The following is an 18384-nucleotide window of genomic DNA, read 5'->3' as shown; positions in this document are numbered from 1 at the left end:
ACCACTGAGCTACCCCTTGTCCTGTTAGACTGTATTGTTAGACTGTAATTTAAATTCTCATTAAAAAGCTATGTCTTGTCCCTAATTTCCTGCTTATATAACCACTAATGTATAATAATACTTTTTTGCAGGATATGAGAGACACCAAGTAGGTGAGGTACTATTTTTTATTGGACCAACTTCTGTTAATGGAAGATACAAGCCTTCGAGCTATGCAGAACTCTTCTTCAGGTCTGTGGAAGGAAATCGGAGTGTCTGAGCTAAATATGAATTGGGACAGGTTGGTCAACAGAAAGGGCAATGCATGCTGTACATGCATGTTGTAACAAGCATGTCTTAACAATTTGTCCCAACTTGTATTTAGCTCAGACACTCTGATTTCCTTCCCCTGACTTGAAGAAGAGTTCAGTATAGTTTGAAAGCTTGTACTTTTCACAAACAGAAGTCGGTCCAAGAAAAGATATTACCTCTCCTACCTTGTCTCAAAATACTTTGCACATATATAGAATTTTTACACTTTCAAAGCACCGTTCAAACATCAGCCCTCACACCTCCTCTGCAAGTCAGCTAAATAAGTAGGGAGCATTATCCCCAACTTGCAAATGGGGAAACTAAGCCCCAGAGCAACCACTATATAACTTACAGAACGCCACACAGCCAGCCAGTGGCAGAGCTGGGATTGGACATTAGATCACGCTTGATGCTATTCCACTTTGCAAATAACAGAATGACATTGATGCCAGAGGCATGTGATCTAATCTACAGTGCCGACAGCTCTGGAACTTGTCTGGGTGTATGTTTCAGTTACATTTTATTTCCAAACCCTATTTACTGTTAGTCGCAACTCCTTTCAGGTGTATGTCACTGTACTTGTGTCATTCTTGGAGCAAGGTTGCGGTTTCAGAAGGAATGTGGGACTGTCGGGCTTGGTTACTGCAGCAGTCCTGAAACATCAGGATTGCACAGAAATTTAATCCTTGAGAAGGCGGTTTAATGATCTTCTATGAAATCACTGTCTGCAGAACACATCTAGGGGCCTGGCTTGAATGGTGTGGGAGGACACAAACACTAACACTGTGCCAGATATGCCTTTCACACAAATAGAAATAAGGAAAAATTCCACTGAAGTCAATAGAGTTCCACCAGTGTGAGAGAAGAATCAACCCTAATGTTTGCGAGGGGATAGGGACAGAAGCCCAAACTCTAAGGCTGTGCTATGCAGGAGGTCAGACTAGAGGACCATACTAGACCCTCTACCGGCTTTAACATCTGTGAATCCAGATACGATGCCAATGGTGATATAAGTGCCATGTCAAGTGGAAGTTGGTCAGAAGACAGGGGTGGGTAGGTGTAAACAGCAAAGGAGTGTATTTCACATTGGTTGGTCAATACTTACACTAGATTGTTATACCCTGAGGGCCCCAAAATTATTGGATACTGTAAAAACGTAGCCCTAAGCCCATGTGCCTCAGGACTGTTTACCCAAGGCGATCTTTGGCCCACGCTGGTAAATGTATATTCAGTGAGAATGGCCATACAGAGTAGTTCCAAGGAACATAGTCTTCAGACCGGAACTCATGGCTATTCCTACCAGACAGGTCAAGTCTTGTGTTTAGGAATCAAAGCCATTCTCAGCTCTTTTAGCACCAGATTTTGCCACCTATCATTATGCTGAATTGTACTTCAGTCTTGGAGGAGCCCCACTGACATCTGTTGTAGCATGCTGGGGCCTGAAATCACCCAGCCTCTATCTGGACAGAGGTGTTACCCAACCCACAGAAGGCTGGGAAAATCTGGCCCTTGATGAATTGCCCTCCAGGACCTCTTTGAGAGAATCATCAGATAGGGCCTCCGCCAAATCCCATTGACATCCATGGGAAGACTGTCACTGACTTCAGTGGGCTTTGGATCCGACCCATGATGACTGAAATTGTCTTCACAGGTGACCTGATTCAGGGAAACTACCTAGGGACTAAAATTATTTGAAGACTCTCCATTCTCAGTGAGGGCTCAGCCAGTGAAGAAAAGGATGATTGCAGCAAGAGGATGGATTCTCTCGCTCCTTCTTCTGGACGCCACATCTATTCCAAGTGAAGGTTAAACATTTATACCAACATTATGGTAGTGACCCAAAGCTGCCACCTGCTGATGGCTGTTTGATGGCCTATATGAAATAAGCTGTTGTTTTCAGGCCTGTTCCCAGTGGAATTGCCCACGTCAGAAAAATCACTGGTGCATTGGCACTGCCTGCTAACATCTCCCATCTAGGGTACTTATCTGGCCCCCGTCACTGTAGGATCTGATCTCCTCACACTCTTTAACACCCCTGTATGGTAGGACAGGGCTATTATCCTAATTTTGCAGATGGGAAACTGAGGCCCAGAGACACAAAGTGACTTGCCCAAGCTCACACAGGAAGTCTGTACCAGAGCCGGGAATTGAAACTAGGTTTCCCAAGGTCCAGGCTAGTGCTCTAACCACTGGACCATCCTTTCTCCCTAATCAAAGTCCCCTAATTTTCACTCCCACCTCTACTCCAATATTTGAACCCAGGACCCCAGGCACTGTAAGTGAAAGCCATACCCCAGACGACATGGTGTAGGTTGTGCGCCCTCTACTACACTGTCACCTCTTAGGCATTGTCTGTTCTGGGAATTTCCCCCAATTTCAGCCATCAGTGGCAGTGCTGAATCGCTGGCCCCCCATATAGGCCAGCAAAGATGTGATTTGCACTGGTACAGGTTACCCTGGGTTCAAGCAGGAGTAAGTGAGATTGGTGCAAATTATGGCGTATAGCAGTTCATTTTGTCTACACTAGGAGTTTGCATACCAATGATTGGCTGCCCATTGCTGAAATCCACAGAGTCGACATTGTCTTAGACATGGTATCCAGGGCGGGATCAACATGTGGCTGGGGCACTGTGGGTTAGGAAGCCTGCAGTTACACTGCTTGTGCAATAAAATAGAGCAGATAACCCCTTTCTTCTGACTCGAGGTAGGATCTCAGTCCCTGTCAATAGAGATAGTTGGGAAATTTCTGCAAAAATTAAAATTTGACATAAAGTCGAAACGAAATGTGGGGAAAATTCATGACGGTTTCCTTTTTCTGGCCAGCAGCTCTAGCTTTCCGTCAGACACCTTTCAGTAGCACAAATTTAACTAAAGAAAAAGGCAACAGAAAACAAATCTAGATCATCCCTTTGTTGCTCATGTCCACACACACAAACTCCCTATCTCAAAAACATCTAATCACAACACTAGTCGTAACCTAGTTCCTCATCCGTGTTACAAGCCATCCCTGCCTGCCTCCTGAGTTTCCAGGCTGAACAGTTCTAAATTTCATTCAAAACATATCTGACCTCCAACAATAGGGCTAACAACTCACTCATAGTCAGCAATGACCCACTGCCCGTGCGTGATTACACTACTCTGCCTCAAACCTTGTAGTTTATCCCATTGGGAGGGAAACTAGATTATTGCTCCCCAAAGTGCAGGGGAGTGGGCTCTTGAGGTCCCTTCCAGCCCTACATTTCTCAAGCAGCACATAGCTACTACTGTCCATTCGTTACTGAATCTTAAGCATATTCCAACCATGCAGACATCAAAGAGTTGGGGCTGGGCTAAGTATGGGGCAGAGATGGGGCCACAGTAGCATGCTGCAGCCTTGGGGGAAGATTCCTTCCTCTTTTCCTCTATGCATTTGCCCAGTGCCCAATCCTAGGCAGGGCGCTGTGTTAAAGATTTAGCTTTTGGGGTTAACTGCAGCGTTAAATAAAACAAAGCAGTTGGAACCCATTACCTGGAATCTAACACATTTTGGGAGGGTTTTTTCAGTGAGTCAGCAGTGCTAGAAACTGATTATTGGACTACATTTCCGGTCACATCGATGTCAATGGGACTTCTGCCATTGGCTTCACTGGGACCAGGTTTTGGCCCTATGATCTGCAAAACAGCTTGGTTCACTTAGAATTTCCACTGCTTTGCTGTCAGAAAGGAAACCTGGTGAGAAGAGGCGCTTTTGTGAGATTCCCAGACCAACTGCTTTTGGCCGAGGATGGGATTATCATGAGGTCTGGCTGTCGTAAATAGTTTTAAATATAAAAGTGTTTTCAGCCCACTGTTAAATTCCACCGAGGCTGCAGGTCCTTTGTAGCCCAGGAAGGTCACAAAGCAGATCTCTACCCAGACAGTTACTGGTGCAAAACAGAAGCTCTGAGATGGCTGTGCACAAAAACTCTGGACCCAAACACTGCCACTGAGAACTGGATCCACATCAGACCCTTGGAAGGCCCCTAAGTCTAGAGTGGCTGAATCAAAACCCAATTCTGGACTAAATTACATGGGTGGTGCTCCCTTTTAAGTCAGTGGGAGAAGTACCATGTAACTCAGAGCAGGTTGAGGAAGCCCCAGCTTCATGTACCTCTCAGCTTTGGGAAAACCCATATCCAACTCCACAGCTCAGACCCATTGCAGAGAAGCAAATTCTTGAGGATGCCGACTATTAATAAAGCCAGGGCTGCTTCTAAAATAATTATTTCTAGCCTTTAAAAAACGGACATCCTTTGACCATCAATGACTACTCTGAATCCCCAAAAATTTATCACGTGACTACAGAGCTACTCAGCTATCTCACAGTATCGATCCATTCCCTGACTCCCGCAGCACTAACATTGGGGGCATATTAAAAGAAATTTTGGAAAAAAATCAATTCTTCCCTGTCTTTATTGTTGTTGTAAACTTCTCCCGCAGGTGAGAGGGTTCTGAAGAAATCCGTCAGCAGGCTCCAGCCCAGACAGAAACCCCTCAGTCCCTTTGTAAAGGACAACCTAGCAAGTAAGTCATTTTCCATCTCCAGAAGCTTTGTATGGTGGGGACACAGATCATGTATATTTTTTTCATGCTTAATATCCAACCTGTTTAACAAGATGATGCACTTAAGCAATGGCCTCATTCCCACCTCCAGCAGGATTTGGCTGTCACTGCAATATGCTTCGGGCTTCTCTCCTGGCATACTGAAGGTCAAATATACAACCACAGCCCATATCTCTAGCTGGAATCCAGCCTCATACACGTCCCTTAGGCACTGAGGTTCCTCAGAGAGGAGGAATGCATACAGAAACCTTGAATGGGGAGCAGTTTCACTACACCCGCCTCCCCCACCAGAAATCATGCAGTCTCAGTCCTCAGAAGTTTGATGGACGGCTCTCTGCCCCACACAATGCATCTTCAGTAGAACTCTCCACGGAGACTTTGTCCCACAGTGTGCACAAGCAGAAGGAAGGTGCCCTGAGAAAGCTGGGCTAGGCAGAAAAGCACCCAGCCCCAGGACCACTTGGAGAATTAAGAGCTCTCCCCACATGACCAGCGAAATGAAAAGACAAGCCACCATCGTCAGAATCAATGGCTGGAATTTCTCATGGGTCCCTTACAAGTTCTGGATCAATGTAAATATGCTCCTGTAACGGGTCTGCTAAAGCAGAGTAAATGTGTCTCCCCTGCTCTAGCTGAAAGCATCCCCACCCTCTCTCCCCATTCAGACAGTTCCCTCCGGGACTTGGAAGAATCTGCATGCAGGGCCGTGGGTTAATCAGGGGGCCTAGGTGCAAAAATGTGTACACCACCAGCCAGGTCCCTACATCAGCGTCACTCCACTGAAGTGAGTGGAACTGCATTGATCTGCCTCAACTGAAGATCTGGCCCCCTGCTCCCTAAGCTCCACCCTGAAATGAGCCCCTGTGGCATTTTTGCATCTGAGGGGCTAAAAGAAGGCAGATAAATTCCATCTAACGCTCCCATCTGCTGTGGGTGGGTTCTCTGATAAGCTCCCTACCACGAGTTTGGCCCTACATCCCAAATAGAACGCGGCAGAGAAGCCAATCAATTTAACTGGTTAGCCCACCAGCCATGAATCCTCTAGAAATGCCGAGCACAGTGTCACCTTGCATACAACCCGTATCTTTCTACAATACCGTTGGGTATTTCTTGGGGATAAACGACCAAGCAGATTTAATGACCCACAGTGCCATTTTTGTCCATCAGCTCCTCCCAGCTGTTTCTTAATCCTCAGGAAATACCCTGATGCCTCAAGTGATGTTCCCTAACGTCAGGCACTGCAGACTAGGATTTAAATTGCAGCAGAGATTGAAAGCGATGAACAATAATGATGTTGTGGCAGAGGGATTGCCAGACGTTCACAGCAGTTACCCAAACCTTCCCATCTCACTTTCCCTTCATTACCGTTATTAGCAATGGTTGGGGTGGGAAGGAACCATCCATGTGCATAGCTAAAAGCACAAAACGAGGGACACACCACCTGCATTTCAAATAAAGGATTTGCATTGGCTCAAAAACTGGGATGCCAATTTGAGCTGCTTGTTTCCCCCTTAACCTGATGGTTAAACTCACTCTTGTTACCAAATCTGTGGTTAGAGCTAACACGACAGCTGGGGATAACCCATGTTTCATGACAAGGGGAAATATCTAATATTTGACAAATTTGTTTAGAACACAGGTTCTCAAACTTCATTGCACCATGACCCCCTTCTGACAACAAAAATTACTACATGACCCCAGGACAGGGGACCGAAGTCTGAGCCCATCCTAGCCTTGCTGCCCTGGGAGGCAGGGGTGGGGTGGGGCAAAGTCCAAAGGCTTCAGACCCAAGCAGGGGGCCTGTAACTTGAGCCCCACCACCCAGAGCAGAAGCCCTCAAGCTTCAGTTTTGGTCCTGTATGGCAGGGCTTCAGCTTCGGCCCCAGGAAGTCTAATGCCAGCCCTGGCGATCTCATTAAAAAGGGACCTCGACCCACTTTGGGGTCTCAACCCATAGTCTGAGAACCGCTGGCTTAGAACAGAAGCTTCTAGACTTGACCACACTTGGAAACAGGGATCTCAAAGCACCTGCAAATGTTATTTAATGTCTCATACATCCTTCTCAGGGAGGTATTATACCCACCTTTTATGGCACAGAGAGGTTAAGGGACTTACCCATGGTAACACAGCACAGATGGCATTAGCATCCAGGATTCCTGACACCCCAGTCCCAGTCTGTGGACACACAATAAAAAAAAACAACAAAACATTCAAGATGAAAATTAAATGGGAACAAGAGCCAGAAGGTGGTGTGGTGATCACGCCTCCAAAGCTGACTGTCAGTACTGCAGCATCCTTTCTGTTATCCAGATCATGGGGAGTGGACCACATGGTTCAATGTTGATCATCCAGGCGGCAATGGGGATCACGAACGTTTAGACGCCATCAGGTTTTACTTCAGGGACAAGGTGTGCGAGAGACCCACGCGAATTGAAGCGCGAACCACAGATTGGGTTCTTGCCCAGAACACAGGCCAAGTAGTCCATGCTAGCCTACAGGAGGGATTCTGGTGTTTGAATAAGGAGCAGCCTGCAGGAAAAACCTGTTTGAATTATGCTGTACGTTTCCTGTGTCCCATAGGTAAGTGCAGCAGCTCTCCGGGGGGTTGGAATTACTATTTAGCACGTCACTCAAAGCAATAAGGTTCAACATGCCATCCAACAAGGATATGCAGGGTATGTCTACACAGCAAGCAGCAGAGCCCGGATCAATGCTACGGTGCGGGGCTCATGCTATGACACCTAAAATAGGTGTGTGGTCATTGTGGCGTGGGCTGGAGCTCAGGTTCTGTAACCCATTGTCCTCCTTGGGCTTCAGAGCCCAAGCTCCAGCCTGAACTGCAATGTCTACTATTTTTAGCATAATAGCACAAGCCTGAGTCTCTCGACCTGGACTTCAAACACAAAACAGGGCTTCTAATTAAAGCCCCGTGAAATTGCTTTTATTTTTCAGGAATATAATTTCATTTTATCCATTCCCCCGCCAAAGAGCTGGGCCCTGCCCCAGGGGGAGCTGAAAGGCCATGATGGGATGGTTGCAGAGCAAGTCCATCTTGCATCCGACCTGCAGTGATGGCTGCTGTCCTGCAGGGCTAGGGCTGGTTCCCTGCTCTGGGCATTGTGACCGGCACCCAGGGTCACAGTGCCACTCATGCAAATTTGGCCTGACCACTCACTCATCCTCATGATGGAGGAGCGGTTGGACCAAACCTGAGTGGTGCTGCAACCCCACACACCATGCCCAGGCTGACAGATCAGGAGATACAGGAGCTTCCGCTGAGGGTTGAGTTTTTCCATTTTATGTTGCTTAATCTTTTTTTTTATTTTGTGCTATTTCATATTTGCATAAAACACAGGGCTCTACTTATCATTCATCCCATAAAAGCGTTTTAACTTGTACGGTCCTCTTTTGAGATTGTTATCTGTCAGATCAGCCAACCAGAACACTGGATTTGAGGCGCCAACAGCTTTAAAATGTCCATTTAAGCCATGGAACTTCTCGACGAGCCAGCCATTACAGTTCTGCGGCTGCTGTAGTTTGCCTTCCTTCTCCAGACACCAAACTCCACATCAAACATCTGCTTTTATAAGACAAGGGGTTCATATTCCAACATTGTTATTCAGACCCTTAGCTGGGCATCTGTCTGCATTTCTACCAGGTAACCTGGCCTTCTAGCTGGCGGATTACAACAGCTGGAGAGAACATATAACATGGTGCACAGACATTTTTCCATAAAAGCAGATTTGTACATATTTAAAAGAATGTGCTCATAAATATTTTATGGGGCATGGTGACTTTGAAACACTCAGAGCAGACCATGAATTTTGCAAGCAAGCAATTTAAATTACATTAATTCCATCTAGTAACTTTTTTAACTGAAGTGTCTTAAGATCCCAACCATACACAAGACCATATCACACATTGCAAATAAGCTGACCCATAAAATGCTATGTAAGTGCTAAGCAGTATTCCAGGGTTCTGTTCTGAACCTCAGTAAAACAAGTGCAATTCTCACAATGAGAGGTGTACCTATGTTATTGTAGACAATGTTTGTTTAATTATTATCAGAGTCATTGGACTAGCTTGTGCCAACGCTCTTATATCCTTCCATTGAAGTGACAATGTCTGTGTGATTTCCTTTAAAAACAAAGATATTCAAGACTAAGCAACCATTGCCCTTGAGTTTTACTTTAGTCATTCTGAATGTAGTAGTCGCCATAGATTTAAGTCAGACGCATTCAGAAGTCTTCTCATAGCTTATTACTCGGAATCATTTATATGTTTCGGGTTTTTTAAAATCTAAATGACAGAATACACAATATATGTAACATGCATCTTAGTAACACTGCAATGATGTTATTCAAGGGTCTTTGCTGCACGATTCAAAAAGGTTTTGGTCTCCATGGTCGAAATGGAGTGCGTGCTCAGCAGAATGCGGCAAAACTGGTGTCCAGACTCGTATCAGAACCTGCCTGGCAGAGAGCCACTTGGACCTGCACTGTAATGAAGTGACTGAGGAAGGGCGACTCTGCATTGGACATTCTTGTTCAGGTGCTCATATAAACTTGATTACAGTGTCTCTTACCTACCAGGAATAATGTCACAGGCTCACTCCAACTACGAGGGTTCAAGAACCACCAGTACGGTTTGAGCATCTTTCTTGCCAGAATCTGGCAAGAGCTCAAGGAATGAATAAGCCACAAAGTCTGATCTACTCCTTCACCCCGAGGGTGGTCCTGTCAGGTCACAGTTGAAGTACACTGACAGGGAAGCATGGGGAATTCATACTGCTGCTGTCTATGTTGTGCTTACCTTACGATTAAACAGAGGGCTCCAGAGATGAGCTAAAATTAAAATACCAAAATATCAAAATTAGGGGATCACGGTATTGGAAACACTCAGGGCTCCATCAGGGATTCTGTGGATCTCTTGGATTAAGGAGCATCTACGTTTAATGTCCTGTTAGAGCAGCACTCAAACAGTGTCCCATGGACCACTGCTAGTCTGCAGAGTACTTGCTGGTGGTCTGCTGCCTGGTTACGTTGTGTTAGTTCTCCTCTTATTAGCACATGGAAAGTAGCATTAAAAGTAGGCAAATTACGTTATATACTTTCCTAATATTACTGTAGTTGCCATAGGGCTATTAAGCAATTGTGAATGAAAGAAGAAATGGTGTGAGCCATTGTGATTGGAAAGGGAGATGGTTCCCTGATACACTCTCTATTAGGTGTAGTCCACGTTAGGAAAAGTTGAGACTCACTGTTTTGGAGCTAATCTGCTAGACCCCTAATTCTGTCCTCAGAGTATGGCCATGCAGTACCTCCCATTGCATACTCAAGTCAGGACAGAACTGAACCCAAGGAATTAACTGGGTAGTTTGTTTTATAGATGGACCTGAGTCATGACCTGTACACTCAGATCTGCATCCCAACTTTTCCAGTGTTTACGGTGTTTGGATTTGTGGTTTTAATTTGGCCCATGCTATAGCTGTGGCCAAGTTGGAAAGTTCACGTCCAAACCTAGATTCAAATTTCCCCAAGGTTCCATGCTGGGAGGGAGAATGGAATGCTCGCTGCAGCTAGTTATTTCAAGATAGTGACCAATAGCCATAAATCTATCACTTAATGAAAACATAATGGCTATGTAGTCAAGCTGCTTCGAACACACAGCTGTTGATCATCAATAAAAATGTGTTTTGGATCAAATTTATTTCCCATGCAATATCTGACTCAAGGTCCTTAATAGAAAGCATTACCAGACTGAATCCGAATGCTCCATTTTAACCTACACGCCTTCCTTCCCCAGAGTGCAACCTCACTTGCTCCATGGGCCGCGTGAATGCAGAGTGCGATTCCTGCATGTGTGAGGACCACGTACTGCATGGAATGGTCTCCCTTGCAGACGGCGCACCAGCTGCCGAAGCTACTGTCTATGTGCAGTCTGGAACTCTGAAGCTGTTAACGGAGTCCAATAGCAATGGGGGGTTTAGGATTCCTGGAGTGTGCCCTGATGGCAAAAATATTCTGAAAATAAAAAAGGCCAGATATGCCACTGTGACTGTCCCCATACCTGAAAGCACCAAGAAATCCTCAATAATCCATGTGCGTCTGAAAAGAGCAGGTAACTACAGACAAAGATTTCTGGCAATAAAATTTACTGCTATGAGTCACTGATTGCTCGGTAGTGTGCTTCTGCTTTTAACATTCATCAAATCTAACCATGGCTTTAAACTGAAAAGAATACTGATTTTCTTCCCTCCCAAAGAGAAGCCGTACATTGTAAAGGATCCAGTGGATAAAGTGAGGCGAATAGGGCAAAGTGTGATACTCTGCTGTAAAGCTGTCGGGAATCCAGCCCCTGCTCAATATCTCTGGTAAGCAATTAACAGCAGTCCACAAAGTTATTTTTTGCATTTGAGTGTGCTACAACTATAAGAGATGCAACAATGCTCTTAGGAGTTCCTCTGCATTTAGGTTCCTCTGCAGAACCACAATAAATCCTTATACTATTGTTAGTAGGAAGCATTTATAGTACGGTCGTGCCCACATGTCCCAACTGTGCTGGGTGCTGCAGAACCATAGAAAAGAATCAATCCCTGCCTTGAAGGGCTTCCAGGCACTAGTGTGTCAGGTCATTTGCATGTGGAATCTCAAAAATCCCCCGCAGAATTCTGTTTCTATGGAGGAAGAGTTTAGTATAAAGATGGCCAGAATGCAGCCTAAATCAAAGCATACTGCTGATTTAGGGCCAGATTATAATACTCCTTACAGACCGTAAGTACACCTCTACCCCAATATAACGCGACTCGATCTAACATGAATTTGGATATAACGCAGTAAAGCAGCACTCCGGGGGGGATGGGGCTGTGCTGCTGGTGGATCAAAGTAAGTTCGATATAACGCAGTAAAAAATTTTGGCTTCCGAGGACAGCGTTATAGCAAGGTAGATGTGTAGTACTTTACTCCACAAAGATTGACATTAGTTGGATTGCTGATGGTGACCGGTACTATTCACAATCTGACCCTTAATTTGTGTGATGAGTTGATACAGTAAAGCTGATGGATCAGAGAGTAATTTTCTCTGTAGTATATATTTTATTTTTATCTCCTTATTGTCTTAGCAAATATATTTTTGAAATGACAGATATAATGTGTAGGACTTTATAGAATGGGAAATTATTATTGTAAGTAATTGTTTCTCTGATGTTTATATTATATTACTTCTTGTACAAGTCTGCAGTTAGAGTTTGTATGGAAAAATATATAAATAATAATTCAAAAACCCCTAACCCAGCAGAACTTTCAAATGTGGCTGGTAGCCATTCACCAGTTTGCTGTGTTTTAGATATAACCTGCGGGGACTGGCTATGCTAAACCTGGATTTACAGCAAGAATTTTTACCAAGTTTAGGACCATTGTGGTTCTACATGTGCCAGAAATGGAAGAAGCACCAGCATAGGCCAATTGAAGGCATTTTGACCACTATGTATCTTACCGTGGTGACATGGTGGCAAAAATCATGTGCAAGCATTTCCACAGTTTCTAGCAACAGTTAAGCCGAACCAGTGGACAAACTGCCATGGTAGGAAAATTGCTAGAAATTCTCAGCGCAGACTGGCCTAACATACAAGACCCACAGCTAAATTCTGAGCTTATTTAACATCACTGAGTTTACCCTGGCATAGCCCAGATCTGAATCCAGCCCAAGACTGATGTGCTTTGAAATCCTTAAGTAGAAGGCCCTACAAAAGAGCAAAGTATTTTTTATGAGTATCGGGTAAATACATTACCTGTCTGAAAGTTTCTACCAGTTTGAGAGAGAGATCTCCAATACACAGACAGCCTGGGTCCAGTGCCCATAGGAGTCACTGGAAAGACTCCCATTCCCTTCTATTGGGGTGGGATACGGGCTGCTGGTAAAAGCTTTCAACCCACAGAAAAATTCTGAGTGGTCTAATATAGCCCTCCAATGTCTCCGTGAATGCTTGGGCATTTTGGTTTCAGTGCTGGTGACTCAACCAACGAGCAAGTTCTAGCCATTCATCAATGACCATACAAGCACAGGCAGATATTAGGGCTGTTTGCATATATTTATTTTAATAGTAAGTGTCAATTATAACCAGGACTATCTGAAGGCTCCTAAAGAGTAGCCAATGTATCCCTCAGTGTCAAAATTTGGACAGCCCCACAATAACGTATTTACCAGATACTCCTAAAAATACTTTGCTCTTCTGTAGTGCCTTCTGTTTAAGGATTTCAAAGCGCATTATTAGAGAGATAAAAACTCACACCATCATTTCCATTAGGTAATATTATTCCAATTTTGCAGATCATAAAATTGAGCAACCCAGCAATGTCTAGCAGAGACAGGAGTAAAACCCACATCTCTATTTCCAGTCCTGCGCATTAGCCACTAAAACCATCCATTCCTTGCCCCATCAAGTTGCTTCACTTTTTATCAGGCTACGGAATGATTTCTGTTTTTTACAGGTACCACAATGGAACTTTGCTGGATTCCTCAGTGTACAAATATAATAGCAAGCTGGTGTTAAGGAACCTGAACATAGACCAGGCAGGAGAGTATTTCTGCAAGGCGAGAAACGATGCAGGGTCTGTGAAATCCCACCCTGCTAAACTTTCTGTAATAGGTAAGAAAATGTGGCATGTTACAAGAAGTTTGGGAATTCCCAATGTGCAAAATCAGTGGGTACATATGCTGAGGCAATTTAGGTCAAGTTTTGCAGAAATAATATTAATTATTAGCACATTCATACAAGATACTTTCAATATTAGCCAGACAGTCACAGAAGAATGAGCCTTGTGCACTTTGGATCACCTATCAACTTTCAGTTTAATGATCTACCCAAAATAATTGTCCTTTGCACTGACCGCCATACGAGTGGAGAATCTCAGTACTTTTAGATACTGGGGCTGAGGCCCCAGTTCAACAAAGCGCTTAAGCATGGGCCTTACTTTAAGCATATGTTTAAATTCATCCCTATTGAGCAAAACACTCAGGCACATGCTTAACCTTAATAACTAAAGGATATTCTTGATTTGAATGGGATGTTAGCACATGCTTGAGTGCTTTTCTGAATAGACGGACCTTAATATCTTTTAAGCATGTGCTTTGCTGAACTAGAACCACAGACATTTGACTAAACAGAAGCTTGTAACGCATCCAATTATTCTGAATTAAAAAAACAAACGTATTGCTATTGAAATAATGGTTATCAGAATCTGAGGGGTTCAGATGTATCATGTAGCAACAAACAGCACAGAAACAGCTACACGTTCACTAATAAAATCTATTTTAACAGCGAGTGATGAAGCTTCCTGCGATCCAAGACCTGAAAGCTACTTCACCAGACTCCCACATGACTGTTTCCAAAACGCAACTAACTCCTTCTACTATGACGTTGGTAAATGTCCAGCAAACACATGCACTGGAAAGACAGATCAAGGGCTCCAGTGCAAAGACCGCGCTATTTACTGCTGTGGGGTCTCTAAAATGGAAACAAGAGAGATATCGTGCAGTGGATACACCCTTCCCACTAAAGTTGCTGTGGAATGTGGCTGTAGCGTGTGCACTGAGATCAAGATGACAGTCCGGGGGAGAGCCACAGCTGCAGATAATGGTGAACCAATAAGGTTTGGCCATATATACTTAGGGAACAACAGAATCAGCATGACTGGCTACAAGGGAACCTTCTCTGTCCACATCCCAGCAGACACAGAGAGGCTGGTTCTTACTTTTGTTGACCGCCTACAGAAGTTTGTGAACACGACTAAGGTGTTGCCTTTCAACAAAAAGGGAGGTGCTGTGTTTCACGAGATCAAGTTACTAAGAAAGAAAGCCCCAGTTACATTAGAGTCCTCTGAAACCAACACGATTCCCTTAGGAGACATGGAAGGGGATGATCCGATAGCTGAACTAGAAATTCCTCCCAATACGTTTTATAGGCAGAACGGTGAACTCTACACAGGCAAAGTGAAAGCCAGTGTTACGTTTCTGGACCCAAGAAATATTTCAACAGCTACAGCAGCACAAAGTGACCTGAACTACATAAATGAGGAAGGCGACATGCTCCCGCTGCACACATATGGCATGTTTTCCATGGACTTCACTGACGAAACAGCCACCGAGTCTCTTAATGCAGGGAAAGTAAGGGTTCACCTGGACTCTGCGCAGGTCAGGATACCAGAACACCTGCAACAGATGAAGCTCTGGTCACTGAACCCAGAGACAGGATTGTGGGAGGAAGAAGGAGACTTCAAACCTGACCAAAGCACACGTCGCAAACGGGAGGAAAGAATTTTCTTAGTTGGGAATATGGAGATCAGAGAGAGGAGGCTCTTCAACCTGGACGTCCCAGAGAGCAGAAGGTGTTACGTCAAGGTACGAGCTTACAGGAGTGAGAGATTTCTGCCCAGCGAACAAGTTGAGGGGGCTGTGATTTCCCTTATAAACATGGAGCCTGCATCAGGTTATTCATCCAACCCTAGAGCATGGGGACGCTTTGACAGCGCAGTCACTGGTCCCAACGGGGCTTGCTTACCAGCCTTCTGCGATGAGCAACGTCCAGATGCCTACTCAGCTTATATCCTGGCAAGCCTGGGGGGAGAAGAACTTGAAGCTGTGCCCTCTTCTCCCAGACTCAACCCTAATGCTGTTGGAGTCCCTCAGCCATATCTCAACAAGCTCAACTACAGGAGGACAGATCACGTGGATCCTAGAATTAAGAAAACTGCCTTCAGTATCACAGTGGCCAGACCAAGTCCAAGCACAGCAGGAGAGAGCAATGGCCCCATCTATGCGAGTGAAAACCTAAGAGAATGTGAGCAAGCGCATTACAGTGCAGCTCACTTCAGATTTTACAGAGTAGAGAGAGACCGGTATGATTACAATACAGTTCCCTTCAATGAAAATGACCCAATGAGTTGGACTGAAGACTATCAGGCTTGGTGGCCCAACCCAATGGAATATAGGGCATGTTATATGAAAGTAAAAATTAACGGACCCCAAGAGGTGAACATAAGATCTCGCAACATGGGTGGCACGCATCCATACACTGTTGGCAAGCTTTATGGCATCCGAGATGTGCGCACCATTCGAGACATGGAGCAATCAAATCTTTCGACAGCATGCCTGGAATTTAAGTGCAGTGGCATGCTGTATGACCAAGACCGTGTGGACCGTACACTGGTAAGAATCATTCCCCAAGGAAAGTGCTATAGAGAAAGTGTTAATAGCATGCTTCAGGAATATCTAGTGAACCACCTCCCCCTTGCTGTAAATAATGAGTCCGGTGAATACACAATGTTGGCACCTCTTGACCCTCTTGGACACAATTATGGAATCTACACAGTCACGGACCAGAACCCTAGCATAGCCAAGGAAATAGCTCTGGGTAGATGTTTCGATGGCACGTCTGATGGTACGTCCCGAGTTATGAAGAGCAACGTAGGCGTAGCATTAACTTTTAACTGTGTTGAAAGAGAGGTGGTGCAACAAAGCTTATTCCAGTCTCTGCAGAATTCACCTAGGCAGAGAGAGAGAACAAGGATCAGGAGGCAACAAAGAGACATCTGCATTGGCCAGGCCAAGATGAGAAGAGTTACCCAACGCAGAAGTTCACCAAGAGTTCAGTGTACACCTACAGATTAGAAACATACCAAAGCACCATTACAGTACTCATATTTGATTAAATATATTCTAAAAGGAATATAGCTACCTGCCAATAAGCTAATCTAAGTACATCCGCTCAGCTGCAGTTGGGGATCGTTACTGAATTTCTGGTAACATCATTTCTATGCTCATTCAGCTCTAGTAATTAAGCTTCATCAATTTCTGATTTTCTTTTTATTCCACCACAAAGGAGAGATATGAAGCAAACATGTTTAGGGCCAATTATACTACCATGTTAACATCCTTAGTTAAATGCAATCACCATAAAATCTTATTTTTGCCTGATGTTAAACAACTTCAAACTTGGCCTAACAGGGAAAAATTCAGAGATTAAATAATGCACATAAAATATTGTTCTATGTTCTGGATCCAAAGACTTTGCCAGCTAGGAGTACCTGAACAGTAGTTGGTAACGATAAAAAGGAATAAACCGATTTCTTCATACTGAATTCAACTGCAAGATTTTGTACTTGAAATGTAAATATTTTATTTATTTCCTTGCTTATTTTAGAACTGTGTATTCATTACTGAAGTATTGTGCATTTATTTTAGTTTGTGTTTTTGTAGCATACAGAGAAGTCGTGTGGATTTTTAGGTTTCACTTGCCTAAGGCTACTGTTTTATTTTGCTTCTTGCTTGATTCAAGTAAAAATTCCACACTGTAAAATAGTGTAGATTCATAAAAAGGTAATTTTTATAACATTGATAGTACTGTATTCCGTCTGTGTCTGATGAGTCTATATTAATGTTCAAGTAACAAACTAGTTATTCCTGGCAAGGAATAATTTGCTAAAGGAAAAGGTGAATTTTTTGTTTGTTTTCATGGACAATTCACAAAACAGACCACAAAATCCTCATTCTGAGTCAGATTCTGGCTGACGCTGTGGGCACAGCTCTGCTAGCACAAAGCAGCTGTAAAGCTGCTCTAAATGGGCAACTGCGGATTTTTCTAGGGTTTGAGGGGGCATGTTGCAGCAATTCCTTCTGTTAAGAGCCAGTGCAATTTGGAGCAGCCCTGAGGCTACTCTAAGGAACACTGGCTGCCAAACTGGCACCCAGCAGCCCCTGAGATGGGGAAAGTGCTCCCTCTCCCATCTCCTCAGCTGCACAGTGCAGAGCTGTCATGAAGCTCTGCACTTTGTTCTTTGAGGTTCTAACTTTGTTCATTCTTGGAAAGTTATCATGAATTTCTTCAGTACTTAGAACCTGATCTGCTGATTGCTCGTGAACCATATTCTCAGTCTGCATTGCACTGGCTAGTTGCACAGGACCTAGGGTATTGTTTCTCTTCCCAGAGTGGCTGACATATGCAACTAACCAACAAAGAGCAAACCGTATATTTTACAATCAAACCACCCACTGGAAATGAATATTTAAGTTTCAGATTTGGGCTAGTAAACCTCGAGCATGGGAATGTTGATGGAAAGAGATCACAAAAAGGTAACCAATGCACTTAGATCGGGGTGGGCAAACTATGGCCCGTGAGCCGCTTCTGGCCTGTCAGATGTTTTTATCTGGCCCTTGGGCTCCTGCCTGGGAGCGGGGTGGGAGGTTTGCCCCCACCTCATGCAGCAGCGTGCCCACTCCCCTCCGGCCCCCCACTCAAGAGCCTCAAAACCGCCCTGGGGCCACACCCATCCCAGCTAAGGTGCCTCCGCCCATGACGGTGCCTGGTACGGCCACCTTGGTGTCACCACTGGCAGGGCCCTTAGGAGTCCCCAGCACCATCCCTGTAGAGCCCCCCTCCCCACCTCAGTAACGTCCCTCACAGAGCCCCCACCCTCATGCTAACTCTCACAGAGTCCGCCTCTCCCACCAGGCATT

General features: G+C 44.6%; 1 protein-coding gene across 1 annotated transcript; it reads left to right on the top strand.

The window, feature by feature from the left end:
* The first annotated feature begins 2021 nt into the window (after positions 1-2021).
* On the top strand, positions 2022-17035 carry CILP (cartilage intermediate layer protein). Its single transcript, XM_032766064.1, has 8 exons — positions 2022-2096; positions 4750-4833; positions 7183-7452; positions 9238-9423; positions 10678-10992; positions 11137-11245; positions 13362-13519; positions 14192-17035. Exons 1-8 carry the CDS (start codon positions 2030-2032, stop codon positions 16537-16539), a joined length of 3537 nt encoding a protein of 1178 aa, XP_032621955.1. The 5' UTR covers positions 2022-2029; the 3' UTR covers positions 16540-17035.
* Positions 17036-18384: the final 1349 nt, after the last annotated feature.

Source organism: Chelonoidis abingdonii, chromosome 9, assembly GCF_003597395.2.
Source record: "Chelonoidis abingdonii isolate Lonesome George chromosome 9, CheloAbing_2.0, whole genome shotgun sequence".
Taxonomy (NCBI): Eukaryota; Metazoa; Chordata; order Testudines; family Testudinidae; genus Chelonoidis; species Chelonoidis abingdonii.
This window is presented reverse-complemented; position numbering and strand designations above follow the sequence as displayed.